The sequence below is a fragment of the Chanos chanos genome, chromosome 4 (genome assembly GCF_902362185.1).
Source record: "Chanos chanos chromosome 4, fChaCha1.1, whole genome shotgun sequence".
Classification (NCBI taxonomy): domain Eukaryota; kingdom Metazoa; phylum Chordata; class Actinopteri; order Gonorynchiformes; family Chanidae; genus Chanos; species Chanos chanos.
The window spans coordinates 16,983,070-17,009,033 of NC_044498.1; the positions used below are offsets into that span (position 1 = coordinate 16,983,070).

Here is a 25,964-nt window from a genome sequence, read left to right on the forward strand (position 1 = left end):
GACAGATCATACATCTCTTGCAGCAAAGATTATGCAGCTTTAAGTTATGCTTTCACTTGGTGGTTTTCATAAAGTTTACTGTCAGATTTTCTCTTGGCACCCGCATTGAGGTGAAAGATTCTAACTTTAACATTTCTGAGACGTTTTAACGTAGCTAACTAAGATCATTGAGTTCTGTGTGTTAGCAGTATGATGTTTTACATTTTTATGCCGTGGTGGAGAGGTTGTGTGGGGCTCTGGGTGTGTGTCTGTGTGTGTTGTGGGTGGTGTGTGTGTGGGGTTGGGGGGGGGGCAGAGAGAGAGAACGGCAGGTTAGTGAAAGAGTCATGTTTACAGTAGAGGCTGCTTTGAGATGGTAGTGTGAATGCTGAGCGAAGAGAAATTGTGTGCAGGTGTTTTTTTTGTTGTTTGTTTGTTTGTTTTTTGTACTCAGAGATCAAGACTGGTATTAAGACATGTTTTTTTATATAACCATGGTGTTTTGGAGTCCATCCTAATTCAGTATAGCTTCACAGAAGGTTATAGTAGCATTCAGCATTGCATGTTAGGAAAGGGCTGGTGTGAATGCCCTGAGCAGAATAGCTCTGTTTATTAACAAAGTTAATGAGACCTGACTGCACTGTTTGAGGCCATTGCATGCAGGACATCTCATGGTAAACAATTTATGTGCATTTTAATGTGAGAAATAGTTTTTAGATTCCTAAACATTTGTAATTAATATCCTCAACAAACTAAATGTGAGTGGTGACCTTGGATCGCTTGTGTAACTAATTAAATTGCCTCCCGTGTGGAAATTCTCAGTAGGACATCAGAGAAAGGTTTGTCATTCTCCATGCAAACAAAAGAAAGCCATTTTACTCGTGCATTTATATTTGTAATAAAACCAGCAGACGGTTGGCGTACTTTTAGTCCTGTTACCGTAGACTGAAGCCAATTTAAATAGTATTAGATCATAGAAGTGAAACTGTGAACGAGTTTTGTTTGCCAAACGGAGCCAAGCCCTGCAGTCTCTTTAAGTGATGAGTCTTCAGTCTATCAGTGCGGTGTGTGTGTGTGTGTGTGTGTGTGTGTGGGTTTTGCCTGCCTACCTGCCTGCCACTACTTGCTTCTAACTTTTAGCTCTCACCTTAAAAGCATGAATCCACTCCCTGTCCCTGAACACAGCCAAACTAATATGAGCTCCAGTCCGGACCTACAGGTTCTGAGGGCTGAAAGAATGAGGAGACGCAGAGGATGATTAAGACTTTTGTGTACGCCGTGCTGCTTGGCGACTGTATGCCAGACCGGTTTGCGATCGCGATCGGTTTGCATCGCGTGGCATCCTGCTGTTAGACCTGGGTCTCCAGTGTGATTCCCTGTGCTCTGCCAACGTCATGGGATTTGCCGTCGGAAACCAACCGCCGCTTATTTGCAAATCGGCTGCTGGTTTAGGAGACGCACTTCCCCCTCGTCGGCGGCACCGGCCGCTTTGTTCTCCTCTAAACGTTTTGCTGTTGAGGAGGAGGAGAAAGAGGAAGAGTTTGGGCTCTAGTTGGATTTCCTCTTGCCACAGAATCAGAAGTAAAACGCTCCCCCAGCGGTGTTGGGGGAAAGGTGATGAAGTGGCGCCTTGTGCTTGACTGAGCCTTCTTTCCTTCCCTTTAATCCTCCCCTCCTCTGCTACGTCAGGGCTTCCCTACGCTTTAGCGACGGCGGTTCCAGGGGACGGCCAGCTCACGGTGTGTAGCGGGCCGGGCATCTCTCTGGTGCAGAGTGACCATGGGCCACAGATAGGGATCAGGAATGCGGCTCCACACATTCCACAGCCAGGAAGCCGGTTCTGATCCTGGAGGGCCCATGCTCCTGCAGGATTTAGTTCCGTTCTTAATCTGTCACACCTGTGTCAAATACTCCCAGATTTTCAGGACTTTGAATAGAAGGATCCAGTTTGTTTATGTAAACTTGGAGTAGAAAACTTGTACCCAGTGACACACCCAAAGGACCTTACACCTTAGCCTATACCAGGAGCTCCCTCCCCTCCCCCTCGTGGAGCACAGGGCTTGCCAAGTCAGTGCTAGCTGTCATGCTGATGTTGATGATGAGGAGAGTAAAATTCCAGCGATGAGCAAATGGTTTATTTTGTTAGTCAGATGATGAGGATGTTGATGATTGAAGTGAACTAATGATGATGGTGGTGGTGATGATATTGGACTGGTTGAAAAGCAGCTTCACTCTCTCAAAATGTCAAGCTTGTGTCTTTCATACAATGTTTGATTTTTTTTTTTTTCTCTCCTCTTATTGTATTTGCTGGTAGCCACAAACACACCCTTTTTCAAATAATTCCCTACCCCACCCTTGCCTCCAGTACAGTGTTATTGGTTTGACTTGACAGCCTCTTTATTTTCTCTCTCTCTCACCACGTCACCATACAGACGTTTCAGCATATAGAATCATGTGCATCAGATCTCAACAGAACTGAGATTGAAATCATTCCATCTCATGAAAGTATGCTTTCGTTTTCTTTTGCACTTGTCACACATTTGCATTAAAAGGTTCTGGAAAGTGTGTGTGTGTGTGTGTGTGTGTGTGTGTGTGTGTGTGTGAACTGGCCTATGAGGTGCTCCTTGCCTGTAGTGGTAGTAAAGAAAAACCAGTCCAGGGTTTCTAAGGACAGACATGTCACACAGTATGAAGAAGCTGCTTGTCTGTGTTGAACATGGATGATCATTTTTCTGTTGGACTCGGTCTCTCTCTCTCTCTTTCTCTCTCTCTCTCTCTCTCTCTCTCTCTCTGCTCAGGGATTTAAGAATGACTCAGCTCTTTCCCTCCATTTGGCATTCAAATTGTGGCAGCCTGTCTCCATTCAGTGAAAAAGGAGAGAGAGAGAGAGAGAGAGAAAGAGAGAGAGCGAGAGAGAGAGAGGCAGGAAGTCGTGTAGGGCAGCAGTTCTTGGTGGGTGTAATGATGTGTGCTGAGTAGATGCTGATGCTGTTGGTTCTGTTGTTTTTTTTGGTTTTGTTTTTTTTTTTTGCTTGTGGAACGTGTCGCGTGCCAAGTTAACGCACAATACTCACAGTATCACCAGTAACTTTCCTCTCCATTCAGCACGACCGCAGCTCTAGACAAAAGAACATGTTTTAGACAGTGAGGTAAGACGCAGGTTGAAGCCACAGAAATGTCTGCCTCTACCAATAGCTAGTGGTTGTTAAATAGGGAAGAGTCAATAGAAGTTACAGCCAAGTTTCATTCCATGACGACTAAAGACCAAGGACGACTAAGGACCAGAGTGCTTGGCCGTGTTGGACGTGCTGCTGCCTCGCACCGTTGCTGTTACAGATGTTACAGATGTGTGTGTGTGTGTGCATGCACACTGCGGAGACTGTGGGGGCTGGAGGTCCAGTTAGGCGGAGTGTTGAAGCGCTCCTGCGGCTGTCTGCTTCATTGGTGCTGACAGGTCCACTTCCTGTAAAGGTGTGCAGTCTGCTGCAGTGCTCTGTGCTGATGTCACTGCACTGCAGGTCAACTCTCCTCAGCCCGACTGTGCACTGTTAAACATCCTGCTCTTAAAGAATCCCCTATCCAGATTCTCTGACACACACACACACACGCACGCACGCACACACACAGAGTGGCCTTCACAAGCCCACGTACGGTCATATGTCACCGCGGCTAGTTGTGGGTTTCGACGTTGTACGAGAGCGCCGGAACTGACTGGAGCTCTCAGAGGGATTGAGGAGCATGTGTCTGTGATGCCTCTCGTTAAATTTGATAGGCGTCGTAGGCATTGCCGTGAACAGTGACGGAGGGTCAGCTCTCCCTGGAGCAGTTGCTCAGTGCAGTTGTCGTGTTATTTCCGTTCTATTTCAGGGTGCTCTACTCCAAAGCCCTTGGAGATGATGGAGGTCAGGGATAGAATTGCTAGTAGTATTGATCTCTGATCTCTTGCCTCTCGTTCTCTCTTTCTCTCTCTCTCTCTCTCTCGCTCTCTTGCTCTCCCTCTCCCTGTCTGTCTTGTCTCTCTCTCTCGCTCTCTCTCTCTCTATCTCCCCCACCCTAGACCGTGATGGTTTGTGGACTTAAAGTTATGTTTCCTGTAAATGCGTTCTCACAGTGGCCATTTTGAAAATACATTTTCAGATAGAGTGGGAGTCAAGAGTCCCGTCCGTCTGTCAGGCTAACGGCCAGCTCTCAGGGGCTCTCTCATACGGGTTAGCAAGCCCCTCCCATAGTTAATAATGACTGGGACGGATTAAGTACAGGTTCACAGCACTTTGACCGAAGATGAACACAAAACACTCCCTACAACACCAAGAAGGCCTGTTGACTTCAGGGCAACATTCCTGCCCAGATGAGCAGGATTCTACTGTTTACACTAAACACTGGCATTGCCGTGAGGGAAGGGACGTGTGTGTGTGTGTGTGTGTGTGTGTGTGTGTGTGTGTGTGTGTGTGTGTGTGTGTGTGTGTGTGTGTGGTTGCATGAATGCGGTGCTCAAACCTGTGTCATTTGCTAAAGGAGAAGTTAAGCTTTGTTGACATTTGGGCCCATGTTGGCACTTACCTCTTTGTCTCTTTGTAATGAAGTCATCACAGTTATTTTCCTAATGTTATTTTAGTTCACCAATATTTCACAAGACTTTTGCTTGTATGTTTTGAGCACTTTTCATATTTATTTCAATATGTACCTGATTGAGCAAAATAACTTGACATCCTATATGATATGTGATTCCGGTGCCTGTGAGGGGGAAAAAATGAAAACTAAATAATAGGTCCTCTTTTGACATTAAAAAAAAAAAGTTACATTTGGAATTTGGCTATTGATTTATTCTTGATCATAAATTCTATGGCAAACTAAAAACTCAAGTGTTTGGGGGGGGGGGAACAAACAAACCATGGGGCACAACCAAACACTGGGGTCATGTTTCCGTGGAGGCCATATGTTCAGAGGGTTAATGTGAGTGAGTGAGTTCATTACCTGAGTGTGAAGTGAAGTGAGAATGAATGCTGCCTTTTTAGGGAAGAGTCTTTATGGCTCTGATTGCGTAACAGGGTGGGGTCACAGTTTGCACTTTATTTGTTCTTATCTGGAAATTCATCAAACCCTTTGATCCAAAATGTCAAGCTAAAAAGAAATGTATTATTTTTTATTGCCAGTCCCACCCACCCGCCCCCCCACCCCCAGAATTTTGTATAGGTCCAAAATCAAAAGCCCCACTTTCTTTATAAACATGACCTCATTACCTTGTTTTGCTAAAGCAAAAATGAGGCAAAGTCATGTCATGTTTTAATATTGACTTTTTTTATTTATGGTATTGTATTACAGCCAGAAAAGTTTCTTCCCTCCGTATATTTTCACAACACACAGTTATCTGCCAAAATAAAGGAAACACCATTATGTAGTGTCCTCATAGGGTGTTTGGCTAGTGACCTTTCAGAACACCTTTGCTTTGGGTTAGCGTAGATTCAACAAGTATATGGAGCTCTCCTGGATGAATGCCATTTATATACAGTATTTTTTTTATAGTCTTGCATAGAAATGTATTTATGTGTTTTCCGTATGAGGTTTGCAGGTGTTTATTCTCCATGATCAAATCCTCATTCTGTGGTTTCATTTGTGTCCTCTGCATCGGCGACATCGTTCCATGTTCCTGTGCATTCAGAGAAGCGACAGAGTTTTCACAGAAAGTTCTAGTTTCCACCTCGGACGTGGCTATCTTGACCTTTTGGAAAAAGTCCTTAGCCCAGTATTCCTCTGAGAGCATGGAGAAAGGGTGGAATTCTTGACCTATTTACTGAGCTTTGGTGAGACATGGGACCCGCATGGTCGGTCCGGCACAGGACACAGTGGAGAGTCACAATGCAGGCCTTTGTGGAGCGTGTTTGTTTACAGGGCCGACCTCTGTCTTTGCATAACTGGAGTAGGGAGGGACAGTCATGTGATGGGTAGAGAGAGAGAGAGGGAGCATGGAGGGAGAGACAGAGAAAGAGAGACGTTATTTAATCCCTCAGTGTCATATCTGTATAATCTGTGTTTTGTGTGCAGTATCTTGTCTTGTCCTGGACTTTGACTCAATGATGTCATGTGCTAATGGTTCAGCGATCAGAGGTGGAAGGGGACAAAACAGCCAAGGGTTATTAAAAGGTTCTGAGAACGTTCTGTAAATGTTTTTCCTCTACTCACCCTTCAATCACCTGTGAACAAATATGTGGTTGAACGGAGTCACTTGATCAGTCTAGTTTCTTTTTCAAATGTGATTGGCTTTTGTGTAATCTAGCATTTCGTCCAGTTGTGCAAACAGTTACCTTGAGTCCGTGTTTGTGTCTTTGTTTGTTCACAAAGTGCTTTATACAAATTCATATTTCTACAAACTTTACATGACACCATCTCTGACTATCACATTACCTGCGCTCCCAAAAAACACCATGAGATTACTTGGCTCACATGTTTAACACATGCGCTTTTGTGTGTGCGTGTGTGTGAGCTCTTGTTTTTGTGTGTGTGTGTGTGTGTGTGTGAGCGCGCACACAGATTGACGTAAAGCCATGGAAAGAGCTAAATGTGAACGTGTGACTTTCCATAGGAGTCACTGTAAATGTGCAACACATAGATTTTTATTGTTGGGGGGGGGACTTGGGGTATTTTTAGACAAATAATGTCCTGTTTTGAGTGGAAAAGAGCTGAATGGAGCGTGTGTCTGTGTGGAAAAGAGCTGCGTGTGTGCGTGTGTTTTTGTGCTCTGCCTAGGTGTGTCTGCTGTGTGCCTCTTACTCACACATCCCGGTTCCCCCTTTCTCTCTGTACTGCACTCAGAGATGACACATCAGTACTGCCATGACAAGCACAGGAAGTGTGCTTTTGATATGACACTGGAGAGGGAGAGCGAGGAAAAAGAGGAAAAGAGAGAGAGAGAGTGTGTGTGTGTGTGTGTGTGTGTGTGTGTGTGTGTGTGTGTGTGTGTGTGCGTGTGCGTGCGTGCGTGTGTGTGAGAGAGAGAGAGAAGGGTAGCAGCAATTCTAATGACATGTATTTGAAGCGCTGGAAAATATCCAGCAAGTGCTTGCAGTGTGTTGATGACATCATCTACCAACACCCCTCCCCTCTGCCATTGAAACAAACGCTCTCTTTTCAGAGAGAGAGAGAGGAGGGAGAGCTTGCGTTAGTGAGTGAACAAATGCCTGAGAGAGGGGAGGGTTTGTCTGTGAGCAAATGGAGTGAGAGAGGAAGAGAGAGAGGGAGAGCGGGAAGAGAGAGAGAGCTGACGGAGCGTGCTGGCGCTAGGACTAGACGCACACACAGGAAGAGGAGGAGAGGAGAGAGAGGCAACATCGCTGCTCTCTGTTGGGAGTCTGTTCTCACCATTCCTCTCTCTCTCTCTCTCTCTCTCTCTCTCTCCCTCTGTCTGCCTCTGTCTGTCTGTCTGTCTGTCTCTATCGTTCCCGGAACAAAGTTTTCGCTTCAGCCGTGCCGTTTGGGGTCAAGATGTGGGACTCTGTGGACTGGCTACCAGACCGGAGTTTTGTTGGATCGCTCTTTTAAGGAACGTTGGCATACACCTTTTTTCCTCTCTCTCTCTCTCTGCGGAGTGTTACTTCACTTCACTGTGCTTCCTCATGGGCCTTCTTGTGCCCTGCATCTGATCTGTGTGTGTGTGTGTGTGTGTGTGTGTGTGTGTGTGTGTGTGTGTGTGTGTGTGTGTGTGTGTGCGTGCGTAATTAACACCATGCACAGCTTCACTAGTCTAAGTGGAGGCTGAGTCGTGAAGAGGGTGGCGTGGATGCGTGTGTGTGGAGATTGGCTACACGAGAAGCCAAGGGCTGGACTCCAGTGCCAGCCGGACTGGCCGTTGAAATCTTGTGCCTTTTTTTTTTTTACCCACAATCCTCTGGTTGCATCATGCTGAGCCTGCAGGATTCAGTTTTCTTTGAGATCAGCATCAAGTCTCTGCTCAAATCTTGGAGTGGAAGCTGTGAGTATCTTACACAAACATACGTTAATCGAACTGAACCTAAATACGTAGTGTACCAAACGAAACATTAGCTCCTACAGTGCACTGTATTCAAATGTACTTCTGCGTTCTCCAGTCAGCATGCAAACCGCAGGCCTTTCCACCCAGAACATTTGCCTTGCATTTTACTTCTAACCTGATAGACAGGCACTAGGAAGCACTAAGCCTCAAGTATTTCTCTCCCTGTGTCTGCCCTGGAAAGGGGAAGGTCTCCTCATCAAAGCATTGCGTTACATTGGTGCCCGTGTCTTTCAGTGCTGCGTCCGGATTGGTTTAGATGCTCTCTTGCGGCCTTCTGACTTCTTGAGCTCTGTGTACTTAAACATTGAACATGCTTGTAGTCTTCACATAGTGGTTTAAATATTCACACAATCTTGTTACATACGTCAACCATACATACTCCTATCTACAAAACAAACACTTGTATAAGCATGTATGTGGATTGTTCTCCTGCACTCAGCCAACCTGCTAACCTGCCATTCATCTCTGCTCATTGCTTTCCCCATTCTCACACACACACATGCGCACACACACACACACACACACACACACACACACATTCAGCAATATTAGTGAGCATCTTCCATTGATTAGCTTTTAACCAGAGATTGAGAATCCTAACCACGTCCAAGAAGGAATTTGTTTTGGCATTTTTGTTTCTAAAGGAGTAAGTGTACTTTTTCGTTTTCTTTAGTTTTGAAAGGCGCTTCAGAAATGAGGACCAACAACATGCGCTTACTTCCAGGCTTTTATTTTGACACTTTCCTATGTTTATGAGGATATCTGACCATCACAACTATGATAAAACAATAACTCACACACATGCATCGTCTACTACATAGACTGCACTCTCCTCAGTGTGGACGTCCTCACAGTGCTAATGGGACTGTGGTACTGGGTAAGACTGTGGCAGTGTTTTCATATCTCAGTTATAGGGAATTAGGCTGTACTCTCCTCAGTGTGGACATCCTCACAGTGCTAATGGGACTGTGGTACTGGGTAAGACTGTGACAGTGTTTTCATATCTCAGTTATAGGGAATTAGGGAGCCCTCCAGGAGCCTGGCTTGATTTAAAGACTGTTCTCTGCAGGTGTGTTTGTAAAAGATTAGATTTCTCAAGTGTCTTTGGAACGAAACCTCCCTCTTTACCCCTTTCCCTCTGCTGCTTCCTTACCAATGTCCTTTCCTCCTACAATACATTCTGCTCCTCCCTTTTTATTCCTCTCTGTTGGTCGTCTGAGGTGTTAGGTTTCTCCTGAGGAAACTCTAGATGTAGATGCCGATTATCACCAGACGGAGCAGGAAGTAAGTTTATGTGTGTGTGTGTGTGTGTGTGTGTACGTGTGTTAGAGAGAGGGAGAGTGTGTACAAATGTGTATGATAATGGGAGTCTATAAGGAGTCAGATCGATGAAAGGAAACATTAGCAGTCCCAGCTGACTGAGGGAGTGAATAGTGCTGATGTCCTGTGGTCTTACTCTCATCTCCAGTAGCAGCGCCTCTGGTTCGACCAGTCAGAGACCTTGAGTGGACTTGCGGAGGCGGGAGGTCAGCTGGGTGATTGACCCTCTGCAGAGAGCAGTACTGTTTGACAGACATGGCCGGGACTCTCTGTCAAGTCACCGTAGAGGGCTGACGACTTACGGCTGTAACTGTGTCATACATCAGCACAGTTCGAACAGGAACCAAAGCCAGAAGAGTAGATCTTACATTTTGCATGTGTGGGTGCGTGTGTGTGTGTGTGTGTGTGTGTGTGAAAATACAGCTTTGACCTGATTTGACCTGAGAACCTGAACAGCTGAATACTCCATAGAGCGTTTGATCAAGCGTTACGTCAGCACCCACCGATAACGTATTCCTGACGGTTTGAGCAGAGGCGAAATTCTCTCACACTGTGTAATGCTCACTTAACAGTGTAACAGCTTCACAGTTTGTCTGATTCTAATGCTAATGCTACATGCAGTAAGTTTAAGGATGAGAACTAGGCGCACACAGGCAACCAGGATAAGAACCAGCATCACCGTCATGTCCACAGTCTTCATTTTGCTTTAGTGTAGTCTGGCTTGCACTTTGATGCACTTCAAATGAAATTCCCTACCAGGGGTCATTCGGCACTCAACGATCTGGATTACAAGGGGCTGTTTAAGAGGCATAGCGGGCACTGGCACCTCATAAGTTTTGCCCTCCACTCCCTGACATGGCTCATTGCTTTAGAGGTTTGCTGTAGCTCAGTTTGGAGGACACGGCGCTGGAGATGAGAACGCCAGAAACCGTCCCGTCGCTGCTGGGACGCTGTGGTGTCCTCTCTCTCACACTACCTAAAACAAAGTAGGGTGCTAGCATGCTAACAGACTCTTTCTTTCTCTCTCTCTCTCTCTCTCTCCCTCACTCCTTCTTTCTCTCTTTCCCACTCTTTCTCTCTCTCTTTCCCTCTCTCCCTGTGTTCTCTTGTGATGGTGCCAGCTTCTTTTCCTTGGGCCTCTTTGCTTAAACAATGAGAAGCAAGGCCTAGTTTCAACGGCTGTCAACTTGTAACCTTGCCAGCTCTCTCTCTCTCTCTCTCTCTCTCTCTCTCTCTCTCTCTCTCTCTCCCCCTCTTCCTCTTCTCTTCCCTCGCCCCTTTCCCTCCTTTTCTGTATCTGGACTTCTTGCCCTCTGTTTCTTCTGAGGGCTGCTCTCTTTCAGTGCTTGATTAAGTGCTGCATATTTGTGTGGCATAGACATTATTTAAGGATCATTAACCAGATGATTAACAAATGCTTTCTGTATATTTGTTGTTTTGTGAGTGTGTGTGTGTGTGTGTGTGTGTGTGTGTGTGTGTGTGTGCACACGGTCGTGTGCTGAGTTTGATAGAGTGTATGTGTGCTTTCTGTTTCTTGCTGCCTGCAAGTCTGTGCGTCTATATGGAAAAGCAGGCCAGAGTCATTGGAATCCGGGCATGTTAGGACATCACTGTAACACTTTAGATACTCTCATCTCTTATATCTCTAATAATCTAGGTGGGAGTGAGTGTGTGTGTGTGTGTTTCACTGTAACTCATGAACACACACGTTCATCATGTCACGCATGAAACAGGGGTAGGACCAGTAGTTACAAGGATGATATGTTTTTTGTTTGTTTGTTTTTGTTTTGCTTTGTTTTTCAGAGGAGTTTGAAACATCTTTCAGATGCCAGTAGAATCACAGATTAGTTTCCCACTCTGAGACAGACATGGGACAGCTCTATAACCCATCTCAGATCTGTTCTCTGGTCTCCTCATTCTTAATAACACACGCCAGGCATGGTCAGCACCTGTTTTGTTTATTCTATGCTAATGTCTAGAGCGGAGATTGTACAGAAGACACACACACACACACATATACAGAGGAATCTAGGCTGCTTTTGGGCTCAGAGAGCAGAAGTGATTACGTTTAAATTTGCTGTGAGAAGAAGGTATCCCGTGCAGCCGTATAAACAAACACACACAGTCCTGCGGGCTCTGTGCTGGGGTTGCGTAAGCCCCCTCAGGGCGCGTGTGCTCAGGTCCGCTGCCGCTGCCGCGCCCGTGCGTCTTGGCTTTTGCTCAGCCAGAATACAGCTTTCCGCCACCTTCACATTCAACAGCTCTGCACTGTTAATCTGTCAGACATGCTAACCGCTGTGGACAATTTTGTTTGCAAATCTTTCTTCCCCTTTGTGTGCTTGCACATTGTTCTATATTTAGCACTTACCCGTTTCGCAGGCCGAATTTAAACACGTGAACATCCAGCAGTCAAGACAGAAATTTTATCTTTGTTTTTTAGCCCGAGCCAGTAGAAGGAATTAGGTCTGCTAAGAATTCTGCATATGCAAATACCCTTTGCACTGTGTTTGTTGTTGTAGTCTTTGAACTAGATATTCACTCTTGGTAGGTTTGTTGGAGTGTTTTTTTTAATATCCCCACCTGACTAAAGCCATTTGGATATGCTGATGGAGGGCTGGTGCGAAACAGGGATGGTTTTGGTGACTGCCAGTTTATCTCTGGGCTCTTTGAAACAGAGCAGCGGAAAGTAGAAGGTGATGTCATGGAGTGATCTCCTCACTTCTTCTGCCCTCTGGAATCAACAGTGCCCTGTGTCTTTAGCCTAACATGAACTTTAAGAAAGACCCAGATCTAACTGAGGTTTCATGGTCGCGCTGAAAGATTATACATCTGCGGAATTCGTTTGGTACGGTCACTCTGTGTTGATGCTTTGTTTAGTTAGTTTTCTGCTCAGTGAACAACATTCTCAAGGTCAAAAAGTTGATCAGGCTTTGGCAGAAAATGTAATAGACTGAAAGAGAGAGTGAATGAGGAGCAGACAGTAGTTTATGTTGCCCTCTTCTCTCTAACAGTAGCTGAAATTTGTGCTACAGGGTCAGTGATACGGTCTATTGTGTTCAAGCACATCACAAATTATCCTTCCAACAGCTACTGAGAGAGAGAGAGAGAGAGAGTGAGTGTGTGAGAGAGAGAGTGAGTAAGTGAGTGTGAAAGAGAGTTTGTGAGAGGTAGGGACAGAGAGAGAGAGATAGGCGGAGAGGTGCGGGATAGAGTTAGGATGCTTTGCATTTTTTTCTCCCTCTCTCTGTTGTTGAGTGGAAAAGTACAAACAATGTTGGGCTTTTCCTCTGCGTGCCAGTCAGCAGGCCAGCCGGCCAACCAGGAGAGGGCAGGGGGGCACTGCTGTGCCATTGGCCACTCAGAGCTGCCTATGTGACATCATAGAGGTGGGGAGGAAGGGGGGGGGCTTGTTTGTGCAACACAGTAAACAAAGAAAGAGTGTTCCAACAGACCTATTGAGTGACTGAACAGTTTACACCCCCACAATGCCCCCCGTCACCAAACACTGCATCCTGAATGCCCCCAAACAACACTTTAATGGCTGTCCTTGCGCGCGCACATCTGTGTGTGTGTGTGTGTGTGTGTGTGTGTGTGTGTGTGTGTGTGTGTGTGTGAGGTTGTTATGAACCAGTTGCTGGGTGTGATCCCCGGCTTTCCTCCTCCTCTGAAAAACTTCTTTTTTTTTGCCTTTTTTGTCCTCTTATTTTTTTTTTTTTTTTTGTTCTCTTGTGGGCTCATCGTGGTTTCCATAGCAACCAGGAGAAAGCAAGGCCAGGGATTTCCTGAAAGAGAAGGCAGAGTAGTCACATGTGACTTGCAGCAGTCTCCCTCTACCGTTTCTCTATCATCACATTCATGACCTGAACAAAATGCTTTCACTTGGCAGCAGGCACAAGAGAAGGTTTATCTGACCTTTTGATTCCATTTGCATGGCTAAAGAACTTGTCTTACTGTTGCATCTGTTGCGTCTGTCACAGTAGGGTGTGTGTGTGTCTGTGTGGGTGTGGGTGTGCGCACACATGTGCGTTCATGTGTGCATGCATGCATGTGTGTGTTCATGCATGTCTCATTAACCTGTAATGTTTATGTTCTGAAAGCAGCTTCTGTAGAAGGCAGTGACTTCCTGTTGAATCAGGTCCATGACAGAAAATTCACTGCACCTATTGTCAGTAGTGTGTGTGTGTTTGTGTGTGCCTGTAGTCATAATGAGTGCATGTGTTCACTGAGTGTGTGTGTGTGTGTGTGTGTGTGTGTGAGAATGCGAAGTTGTTTTATAGGAGTCAGGAAATGATGCAGGGTTGAAATAATGTGTTCCTATTAGAGAGGGAGAGGCATTTGTTTTCACCTGTTTCTATGGAAACAAACAAGCTGGAGCAGAGCACAGATCAAACAAGGGCTTCAGTGCGATCGTCTTTCATTCTCTCTCTCTCTCTCACACACACACACACACACACACACACACACACACACACACACACACAGCTGACCTCTGCAGGAATGTGTTACTGGGGGGATGTTCCTGGAAGTCAGAGAGATGGTGGTGGGCTCTGTGGGGTGAGGTACAGAGCTCCATGCCGCAGTGCCTCTTCAACAGTTTAGAATTAAGGCCATATGATATTGCATTAGGGGTATGAACTGCTTCACTCCTTTCTCAAGCCTCCATAGGAATCCACACTCACTGGGCATTAGTCCATAACCTAACTTGTGTCCCTTAATGCCAGTTGTCCTGTTTGAGCTGCCTTTGGTGTTAATGTCCTCTTGGTGTTAATGTCCTCTGGGCATTCTCTGAGCTTATCCTCTCTCTCTCTCTCTCTCTCTCTCTCTCTCTCCTCCACCATTCCTCTCCCTGTAGCCTCAGCTCCGGTCAGCAGCAACAGCAGCGTGAGTAGGCACCGTGCCCCCCCTTCAGCCCCCGTCTGCTGGGAGAAGCGCAGTGCCAACCCTGCAACCATGTCCAGCATCACCATCGACCCGGAGCTTAAGCCGGGAGAGTTCGTCATCAAGAGCCTCTTCGCCGAGTTCGCCGTGCTCGCCGAGAAGAAGATAGAGGTCGTGATGGCCGAACCTCTGGTCAGTTAACAGTCTTCTAGAGTTTCTCAGGTGTTTGTGTGCGTGTGCATGAGAGAGAGAGAGAGAGAGAGAGAGAGAGAGAGAGAGAGATTTAATGTTGTCTTCCTTTATGTATGAGTATTCACTGTCTTCACTATCAGGGCAAACTGATTAAACAAAAATAAATCATTTGATACAGGGAGTAATAGGTTTGAATAGTTCTGAAAGAGATTGTTTGAGTGTTACAGTAGACGTTTCTGCCTAACTGGACTGAAGAATAGCACACACACACAGACACACACAGACACACACACACACACAAACAAATTCCAGCTCTGTTTCCCAGAAGCGAGGGCATGAGTTCCTGGCATAGAGTGTTCTCTTGGATTTCTGTCTGGCATCTTTGAGACACAGACAAACCCAGCCCCATGCAGTGTGTGTTTGTGTGTGCATGTTGGCGTTTGAGTTTGTGAGGAGTCGACCAGAAAAATGTCCTTTTAAACATTCTCTCTCTCCCCTCACACATCACTCAGCTACTTATTTCCTACTGTTCCTCTCCCTCTCTCTTTCTCTCTCTCAGCCTTATTCTGTTTTCTCTTCATTTCTCTTTGCTTTGTTTAGTCAGTGGTAGATTGTGCTCTTTCTGTGTTTACTCAACAGTAGCTTAAGCTGCTAATGGTGAGTCCAGTGCAAGCCACTGTCAGCACACACTCTCACTCTTTGACAGTACATTTGGCTTCAGTCTGTAAAGTTGTACAACGCTAGACCTTATCTTGTGAGAGTTTGGAACAGTCAGCCTAGGGCAGTTTGGTACAGTGGGCCGGAGCCTAGGGCAGTTTGGTACAGTGGGCCGGAGCCTAGGGCAGTTTGGTACAGTCAGCCTAGGGCAGTTTGGTACAGTGGGCGTCAGCCTAGGGCAGTTTGGTACAGTGGCGTCAGCCAGTGGGCCGGAGCCTAGGGCAGTTTGGTACAGTGGGCCGGAGCCTAGGGCAGTTTGGTACAGTCAGCCTAGGGCAGTTTGGTACAGTGGGCGTCAGCCTAGGGCAGTTTGGTACAGTGGGCGTCAGCCTAGGGCAGTTTGGTACAGTGGGCCGGAGCCTAGGGCAGTTTGGTACAGTGGGCCGGAGCCTAGGGCAGTTTGGTACAGTGGGCCGGAGCCTAGGGCAGTTTGGTACAGTCAGCCTAGGGCAGTTTGGTGCAGTGGGCGTCAGCCTAGGGCAGTTTGGTACAGTCAGCCTAGGGCAGTTTGGTACAGTGGGCCGGAGCCTAGGGCAGTTTGGTACAGTGGGCGTCAGCCTAGGGCAGTTTGGTACAGTGGGCGTCAGCCTAGGGCAGTTTGGTACAGTGGGCCAGAACCCAGTTGCAGTTACCAAACTTAAAATTGATTTTTTTTTTTTTTTTTTTTTTACAAAATTAGCCAGGCTGAAACAGCTGTTTAACTCACGAGAATTCCCTTATGTTCCTGCTCTCCACATCTGGTGTATGTCCAAAACTGAAACCAAGTTTACCGGAAACAGAGTTCTGATCGTTTTTGACTTCCTTTGTCTCAGATTTTCGTGCCCCATCTAAACTCATTGAATCGTTCACAGCAGACGCAGTCTGTCCTAACACACCACACTTCATTGTGCTTTTCTGTATTTCTTAGGTTTGCAGACTGAAAAGGTCATGTATCACATGTATCTTATATCATATATCACTGAAACTACATGTAGAAGTGATAGCTCAAGATATACCCTCAAAAATACCCTCAAAAATATCATGCTCAAGCAATAATTATGATTATTTTTGAAGTTTGCTCGATACAGCTATACATTTTCCCCCCGTTTGTGCTTGACAGAAAACTGTGGATATTAGCCAACATACGCCAGTGATACTATGTTAGTGACATGGTCTTATATGAATGTGTTTTTCAGGAGAAGCCCTTGTCCCGATCTCTCCAGAGAGGGGAAGATGCACAGTTTGATCAGGTGAGTAGTGTATGAATGACTGTGTTTCTGCATCTACTCTACCCATCCATCCATCCATCCATCCATCCGTTACTGCTTATATTTCTGTTCATCCTAACTGTGCCTTTCCATTTATCTCTCCACTTTCCTCTTCATCTCTCACTCTCGCTCTGTCTCTCTCTATCGCTCTCTCACACACACACACACTCATTGAAACCCCAGAGGGACGTCAGTCACTTTCCTCTGATTGGTTCAGAACTCTACAATGGAACTGCAGCAGAATGCTTTGTTCAGCTCAACACAAAGCCAGTGAGACCATTCACTCCCCTATAGATCTGGCTCCCTCCGTTACTGCTGCCTGTGTTTGTGTGTTTTACTGTAACTGAGCCTGAATGACCAACAGCGTGTGTATACGTGATACACTGCTTTGCTGTTATTATGCTCACTCGTAAGTGGCGGTATGGTGTGCTTTTGGCTCTGTACCCAGTTCTGTTGTCTGTGCATGTGTCAGTATGGAAGAGAGAAGAGTGATGGCTGTATCCTCTCCCTTTGTAGTTTACATACATTCCACGTTACACAGAAGAAATAGCCTTAACAAGCAGAGCTTATTGATACAGTAAATCCTGGTGAGATGTGCGTACGTGCGTGCGTGCCTGCGTGCGTGTACGCGGAGAGGGAGAGAAGGAGCAGAAGCGCTGTGTCATCCTCGGCAGTAAATCGGCGCGGGGTGCTGGAGTGTGTCGGCCTGGCGCCGTGAGGGCAGGGAGGGGGGGGGGGGGGGGGGGGGCAGTTACATAACTCTCTTCAGCAGCATCCATCATCCTGACAAATGCCCACACTCCCACGGCAAGCCCAATGAATTAAACACACGCTTTTTCTCATCATTTCGTGTCCTTAGCAGCATACCTGATAAATAGAGCTTAAAGCAGCAACGAACCGCTCGTCGGTTTAAAGCGCACGTGCCTCACACGCACACGCACACACACACACACACACACACACACACACGCACACGCACACACACACACACACACACACACACACACACACACACACACACCGAGATCTGCATATGCAGAGAATCGCTGACTAGATTCAGTAGGCGTGAAGGTTTGGAACTGTGTGTTCAGACACAACGTAGTGTGATGGGACTGCAGTTACTCTAACCAAACACGATGCAATCGATGATGTCACCGCCGCGTTAATGTTTATCGTTTACTCTTTAACTACTCGTCTCGGCAGGTTGAAGCGTCTGACGTCGGTCGTTCACCTTGGCGTGTTAACACCCTCGACACGAGCTCCTCTCTGTACGAGCGTCGTAGTTGAAGCGTGCGGGGCTTGGTGCAGGGCTTACTGCAGAGAAGGGAGTCATGGAGACGTTCGATAGGGGATGCAGCTGTCAGGGCACCATGCACATGTCATCCTACACCACTCACTCAGGACAAATCAATACAGTCCCTTCACTTCTCCTCTGCTCTCTACAGCAACCCCCCTCCAGCTCAGGGGCAGACTTTACCTTCTCACTCACTCACTTTCTCTCTCTCCCTCTCTATCTTTCTTTCTTTCTCTCTCTCTCTCTCTCTCTCTCGCTTTCTTTTTCCACCACCAACTCTCCTTACTGCTCCTGCTTTTTTTTTTTTTTTTTTTATCTCTGATTACCTGTATCTTATTCGTCATTTCAAAGGTTAGCTTGTAATGACACTGGGGATAGATACTGGGTTCAGGGAACTTTATTATAATGCAGTTCTATGTTATGTAACCTCACATCAGAAAATGGGTATGAAGTACCTGTGTGTCTTTCTTTCAATTAATCAGTTCTGTGTTATAAAGGGCCTGTGTGTCTGTGTTGCAGTTAATCAGTTCTGTGTGTTGAAGTACCTGTGTGAGTGTGTGTCAGTTAATCAGTTCTGTGTTATTAAGTGTCCTGTATGTCTGTGTGTCTGTGTTGCAGTTAATCAGTTCTGTGTGTTGCAGTACCTGTTTGAGTGTGTCAGTTAATCAGTTCTGTATTATAAAGTGCCTGTGTCACTGTGTTGCAGTTAATAAGCTCTATGAGCTCCATAGCGGAACACTGTTTGCCCTCGTTGCTGCGCACGCTGTTTGATTGGTACCGCCGACAGAGTGGAACAGAGGACGAGTCTTATGAATACAGACCTCGATCCAGTACCAAGTCTAAAGGGTGAGAAGTCTCAACAGGAATAATGTTTCTCTCTCTTCCTCTCTCTGTTACTCACGTGCATAGACACACACACACACACACACACACACACGCACTCAGCTACTGCCAACCTCAACCTCTGTGTCTAATTAAAACAGACCTGAACCCATAAAGTAAATACTCTGTTTCCTTGTTTTTTTGTTCACAATGTTTGTTCTGTCTGTTTTTGTTTTCCCTTTCTCACGCTTTAGGGATGAACAGCACCGGGATAAAGACTACCTACTAGAGCGGAGAGACTTAGCCATAGACTTCATTTTTTGTTTAGTGTCAGTGGAAGTTTTAAAGCAGGTAAGCTATGCATGCAACATGAGAGAGCGTGAACATACAGTTGTGTGAGTGTGGTAGTCTCTACGACAAACTTTGTGTCACAGACAGATAAATAGGTAGATAAAATGGATTAACGAGAAGATGCATGATGAGAGAGATAAACAGGGAGGAGAGGAAAGGGGTGAAAGAGAAAGAGAGAAAGAGCGTGTTTATGAATAGGCTTATGAGAATGTTCCTGGCCGACACCAATGAAATGTTTCCTCTCCAGATTCCTCTTCATCCTGTGCCAGACGCTTTAGTACACGAAGTCCTTAACCTGGCATTTAAGCACTTTAAACACAGAGAGGGGTAAGTACACACGCAACACACGTGTGTGTCAGCAACGACACACGAATATGATCTTACAGAATTTGTCTTTGATGGATGAAAACAGGTGTGTGCGTGTGCTGATTGTACTGGTTGCCATGGTTGTACCTACAGGTATTCGGGCCCCAACACCGGCAATGTTCACATCATTGCCGATCTGTATGCTGAGGTCATCGGGGTCCTCACGCAGTCTAAGTAAGTCAACTTTTTATTTCCGCGACCATGTCATGACTACACTGTGCTCCATTCTGCCACAGTCCTCGTATGGCCTAGCTAGGCCTCATACGCTGCATCGTATCAGACTGAAATCTTTGTCTCTGAACACCATACTCCCTTGTGCAATTACGCTCTCCATTTCAGAGCCAGAAGATTCTTGAACTTGAGTTCAAATTTAGATCCGTGTTACGTAATGCTAAATTTAATAGACTTTCTTTCCCCTTCACATACTGTTTTAATTTGATACATCACCAAAGCCAAGCGATTTGTATTATGTATCATGAAACACTATCCTTTTAGACAACAAACAAAGTTATATAAATACACTTGGGACACTGGTGCCATGAAACTATCAGACAATCTGGTTGTTATTTTGCACTCAGTATTGTGTTGACTACATAAACATCTCATGTCGCACCCTTCAAGCACGCGCTAACGCCTCATTCATTCACAGAAAATGGATTTACAACACATTCTGAACATCGAGCTGCTCTCCACCTTGAACTAAACATTAGCTTCTGTCTGTCACAGTAATTTACTTTTATCTAAATACTGCGTCTTAACTGATTTACAGCTGCGTTAGACACCAGCCTCAGAACACGTTTACAGCTACACTAACTCACTCTCTGCAACACGCTAACAGGCTCAAACAAAACCCTGTTTGATTTATACGTGATCTAATTTAATCCAACGCTTTAGTAGGACTTTCTCCATTATTTACAGCAGGAGCTTACTATACTCTACCTTAATTTGATGATGGGATAGTTTAAACAGGGGAAATGGAGAATATTACGAGCCTGCATGTGACGTAAGGGGAGTAAACACACGACACCAGTCGTTACCATTGTGCGTGTTTCCTTTCATCGTTTGAGTTGTGGCTGGTGTTAACCGGTGTCATGGCTTTGTGTACGTCGCTGAAGTGGCCACAAAGCAGGGACAGCAGTCGTAAACACGCACGACCGATCTGTCACAAATTACAATCTGTTCGTGTTCTCAGCTGGAGATTCATAGCCTGCATCAATGTATAGCTGTTTGTGTATGTGAGTCAGTGACCGTGCGTGCGTGTGTGTGTGCGTGTGTGTTGCAGGTTCCAGGCAGTGAGGAAGAAGTTTATCACTGAGCTAAAGGAGCTGCGACAGAAGGAGCAGAGTCCTCACGTGGTGCAGAGCATCATCAGTCTCATCATGGGCATGAAGTTCTTCAGGGTTAAAATGTACCCGGTGGAGGACTTTGAGGCCTCCTTTCAGTTCATGCAGGTCAGCGCATTCACCTTTATTCAACGCACACACGCACGTTCTCTCTAAATACCCTCATACACAGGACACAGAACATTCATTTTCCCAGCAATGCTGATGGATACCCCCATTCACACTTCCCTCCCATTCCTGCAAAATTGACAGAGCAAGCATGTGCATGCATGACATGAAAATCCCAGAAACACGAAATGTGAAGTGACAATTGGGTGACATTTCGCTGGCAGTGTTACTTATTTACAACACATTTTAGAAACAGCTGATGTGGTTACAATTGATGGGGCATTCAATGGTTTGCTAGCTTTTCTTTAACTGATTTAAGTCTCCCAGCCCAACCTTCTGTAAGCAAATCATAGGGCACATACATCATCAGACGTATCACCCTCTTATCTGACAGTGTTATGGCTCTGTACACACTAGGGTCTGTCTGGAACTTTTCAGGAAAAGTTAATAGATCATGTTCCGAGAAACTGCTGGATGAACTTTTCTGGAATTGCGACTCTTTCTTGCATTCACATATGACCCCGTTCCAAAAAATGATCAGAACATTTGCAGATAAAGCTGCATGTGTGAAAAAAAGGGTTTCTGTGTCACAGGTGGTCACTGTTAATATCTGTTCATGCAAGTTCACAAGTTGTGGTTTTTATGTCTCTGCCCACAGTTCTCTCTGTGTGTGTGTGTGTGTGTGTGTGTGTGTGTGTGTGTGTGCGTGTGCGCGCACAAGTTGTCTGGATGATGGGTCTTCACAAAGTGTGAATGCATGTGTGCGTGAGAGAGACAGGGAGACAGACAGAATCTTCTCTTATCTCTGTTGTCTGGCAGACTTTTACTGCAGTTCTTCTCTGATGTCATTGCAGCACCCATCATAAAGCTGCATGCGTTAAAATACGCAAGCATACACCAGACCTGTGTGTGTGTGTGTGTTTGTACAGTAGAGCAGAGATGAGCATGTTCTGATCCAGCAGAAAGAGAGATTACGCTCAGGAGATTGTAGTCAGAGAGGGAGAGAGCATCAATGAGTGAGAGCACGCGCTGTTGTGTTCGCTTGCTTTATTTGTGCCAGGAGGACTGTGTAGAGCAATGCCTTTTCATTAACCTTAATATGGGCTGTAAAAATCCACACTCAATATGTGCTTACTTTAACAAGCCTTGTTACTCAGCCCTTTTTAATTGGTTCTGTGGCTCCTCAGATGTGTGTTGCATGGTCTACTCAGTAATTCTCCTTTACATGGGTTTGTGTGTGTGTGTGTGTGTGTGTGTGTGTGTTCACAGGTGTTGTTTTGTGCTGTGGGTATTTGTTCTTGGTCAGTGAGCCTGTCAATGCTGATCCTTACTTTAGCAGTCTGTTGTTTGTCTGTCTGAACAGAATCAGTCTGAACTTAGATTCTGATTCGAGTTAGAACAGTTCCTAAATGAGTGTGAACGGTGTGATGTTGTGAATTGAGTGTGGTAATTGGAATGAATAGTTCTCATTCATGCGTTTGTATCTTTTGTCTCAGGAGTGTGCCCAGTATTTTTTGGAGGTGAAGGATAAAGACATAAAGCATGCCCTGGCTGGCCTGTTTGTGGAGATCCTCATCCCTGTAGCAGCTGTGAGTACCCTACAGATCTACGAGATAACAAAATATCATCACCTAAACGTACATAGACCGCATTCCAGAAAAAAACAAAACAAAACAAAAAACGCTCCTACAGGACATTATACATCAGAGCCAACTGGAATTCGCAGTACTGTTATACAGTTTCATTTGTTTATTTCAAGACACACTAAGAGTTATTTTCAGCAACATCACTCCAGCGGTTTTTAATTAATAATAGCTGATTGACTTAATCCATGACGGAGCACAGGACGTATCCAAGCGGAACAATGAGACCCTTTATTTACTCCCACGTCGGCTAGACTCATTGGCACCAGATGATATTCTGCTTCCAAACAAACTCAATGACTAAGACCCTTTGTTTTGAGCAATTCCTTCTCTCATATTCGAAGCCTTCAAAGGGAAAATTGCGATACGTATCACTCCGTCATCTTGATCTACGTACTGGTCAGTGATATGGCTCTGTGAGTAATGCTGGATGTGAGATGAAAGCAGGGAGAACGGAGTCACATGATGACAGAAGTTTCCTGAACGGGTCCATAAATACATGGGGGCAGATAGTGAAGGTGCGTGTGGCGTGATAAGGGTGAGTGTCGGTTTGTGATGATGTCTGTGGTTGGCTTCTGCAGGCGGTTAAGAATGAAGTGAATGTGCCCTGTCTGAAGAACTTTGTGGAGATGCTCTATCAGACGACCTTTGACCTGAGCTCCAGAAAGAAGCACTCATTGGTAATGACCCCGTTCTCTCACATTCTATCTTCTTTCTCCGTCACAGTCTGACTTAGTGACCGTTCTTTTCGTTATCTTTGTTTCTCTTTTGCTCGTTTACTTTTCATTAACGTTTTTGGCTCTCTTTCTGTCTCTCTGCCCTAGGCTCTGTACCCTCTGGTGACGTGTCTGCTGTGTGTCAGTCAAAAGCAGTTCTTCCTCAATAACTGGCACATCTTCCTCCAAAACTGCCTCTCTCACCTCAAGGTACAGCTCGACCAAACAGAACCCATCAATACAGTCAGCAGCCCACAGAACAACGGGCGAAATCTGTGTTAATATCTAACATCCTGTAAAGCAAAGTGGACCGCTCTTTGCTATTTTAGGTTACATCAATGACAGTAGCTTAGTTTTTCCTATGTTTACAACTTTATAAGCATGATATAAGCTATTTACATACTGTTTATTTGAGCACTCGGTACAGTTAGATTATACAGTCTTGTTCAATGAGTCTGTTTACATTCTATTGTTACTACAGCTCAGCTTTAAATAGATTAGTTATGAAACAGATTTCATTTTATTCAGTGGAGACCCAGTGACTCGTGCTGAACTGTCTGTTCTATTTGTATGTAATGACCATACAGCTGCTATGCCTACATGAGCGTGAGAAACTAGGCCAGAAGCTGTGTGCTGACATAAGGATGGATGGGATGGTGTGGTAATTATTTACCACAGTGATGGGGGTTTGACCTGCCTTAGTTGTGGGGGTGCAGGCTGTGCTTCACATGTTAAGAGTGAAAATGATTTTACTTGATGTCTGTCTGTCCTCTTCTTCTCAATTACCCCGCCCCCAGTCAATCAAACCAATCAGAATCCTCTTCTCATTGCTCTGTAAACCAATCTCCAGTGTGATCTCCAGTCATGTGTTGTGTGTAGAGGTCTGCACAGGCATGAAACTGAAGCTCAGGCCCGAGACCTTGAGACCCAACTGAGTCCGACTGGTGCTGCTTATTTTGAAGCCCATACCCGACCCAAACACAAAATCGCTCTCTCCCTTTTCCTATCAGAGAGTTTAGACACAGATGTACATACGGATGCTTTGCTTGACACATGGACCAAAAAAAGCATGTCTTGTGATGGATTGGTATTTTACAAATCCATAATACTTTTCAAAGTGGGGAAGGGCTGATAACTGCAAGCGAACAGGCCTGCCAGAAAAGCTGTCACTGTGAGCTAAGCGAATATGCACGCTAGCTAGCGCTATAAGCTAAGTGAATATCCAGAAAAGCTAGCCCTATAAGCTAAATGAATATGCAGTGAATATGACGATCCCATGTGACAGTAAAGAAAATTAGTAAAAAGATATCACTATAGGCTAAGTTAATCTGCAGAAAAGCTTTCACTATTAGCTAAGTGAATGTGCAGAAACTATCACTATAAGCTAAGTGAATATGACGATCCCACTTGGCGATAAACATCATGCTGCACTAGGCTGTGTTTTCTTTTCACATGGGGTAGCAGGCTAAAGAGAACCTAACATAGCTTAATAATAATAACTCTGTCACTAATTACAAAACAAACATGAACCTGACCCAAACCTGAAGTTGTACTCAAAAACCAACCCAAACTTGCTCAGAACTTGATGCTTTGTCGGGCACTGTTGGGCTCGGGTTGAGTAGCAGACCTCTAGTTGTGTTTTGGTGTGAGTGTACTGGTATGTATCGGAATCAGTAGTAAGGTGTGTTTCTGGTCAATACCTCCATAGTGGTTGTGTGATTCTTGTGTGAGGTTTTGATTCTTAATGGTGTGTCATGGTGATTTTCCTGTCTCTCATTTAAGGTGTAGATTTAAACAGATTTGCCTTGAATCCATCGTGCTGAATCAGTGGTGTTTGTAGTCTGATTGACTGTTTCCTCAACGTTATTTGCTTCATGGTGATTTCCTACCGGTGATTTTTGTCAGTGATTTCCAGTGATTTGTTGTACTGGTTTGACTATCAGAATCATTTATAGCCTTTATATACCTCAATCCAGTCTGGTCCAGGGTTTCCGTAAATTGCAGTAATTGCCTCATTAAGGGTTTTACTGGACGTCATATGTGATCATGGCACATTTAACCTGGAGACTTCTGGGATTTGTAGTTTTAAGGGAGTAATTATTGAATTTATTCTTGATTCTTAATTTCAACCTCAATCCATCTTTCTGCAGTGTGTCATTCTTTGTCCTAACCCTCCTCACTTGCCCTGTTCCTGATGTTCCATTGTTTTTAACCACAACCTAAAACCCTGCACCTCCCTCTGTGACCTTCACATGTCTGCTTGACCAATCAGAGCACATCCTTCACCTCCTAATGTCTCAAAACAGTATCATGTAACAAGAGTGTAAATGTGGAATTGACATTCTTTCTAAACAAATTAAATCAAAATTTGCGTCCATTGGGCTACACACAGTACACATTATATTATTTATGCTTAAAAAAGCTCAGAGTATTTCACAAAATAACCCTGTAACTTGCACGCGTGTAAGCATGCGCCATATTGCTTTCACTCCAGTCCAGCCACCAAACTTACCGTAAAACTTCCAGTAATAGGCCAGTCTCCAATAAAAACGCAGACCTCTTATAATCGCCGGTGTGCGCGACCCTTACAGTGAACTAAACGCCTGGTTCCGATAAAAGCGGGGGGGCTAGGCAGCTTTTGCGTAGCGCTGTTTTCGGCTGCGTGGTTTAAATATGCTGAAGATGCTTTACTGTAGTCTATTCTGCCTGTCGAAGTTTCATCACAGCAGAGAATGAAATAGGCTAATTTCAACATTATGCCCTAGCATTGACAGCTGAGATGTTAAATGGAATTTGGTTTTTGTAAATTAAGTCGTTTTGCAAGTCTCATTTTAGTTTCCTATGTCTTTTGTCAGGGATGCTTTAGGCCTATTTCTTAATGACTATGCAGCACAAACAAATCATTTTTTACATCAGGCAAAATGAAGTTGTTTTAGTGAATCCAGTTTGCCTTATGCATGTT

The 25,964-nt window shown here is 45.1% G+C and overlaps 1 protein-coding gene across 4 annotated transcripts in view; it reads left to right on the forward strand.

Moving 5' to 3' along the window:
• Positions 1-25,964, forward strand: part of fryl (furry homolog, like) — a 72,061-nt gene that overhangs the window by 13,204 nt on the left and 32,893 nt on the right. For all 4 annotated transcript variants that reach the window (XM_030770994.1, XM_030770991.1, XM_030770992.1 and 1 more), the window contains 10 exons: positions 14,178-14,395; positions 16,288-16,341; positions 18,360-18,499; positions 18,730-18,826; positions 19,074-19,153; positions 19,286-19,366; positions 20,475-20,643; positions 22,140-22,232; positions 22,868-22,966; positions 23,111-23,212. In XM_030770994.1, coding sequence (XP_030626854.1) covers positions 14,276-14,395; positions 16,288-16,341; positions 18,360-18,499; positions 18,730-18,826; positions 19,074-19,153; positions 19,286-19,366; positions 20,475-20,643; positions 22,140-22,232; positions 22,868-22,966; positions 23,111-23,212 — 1,035 coding nt within the window. In that variant the 5' untranslated portion in view covers positions 14,178-14,275. The remainder of the gene's footprint in view (positions 1-14,177; positions 14,396-16,287; positions 16,342-18,359; positions 18,500-18,729; positions 18,827-19,073; positions 19,154-19,285; positions 19,367-20,474; positions 20,644-22,139; positions 22,233-22,867; positions 22,967-23,110; positions 23,213-25,964) is intronic.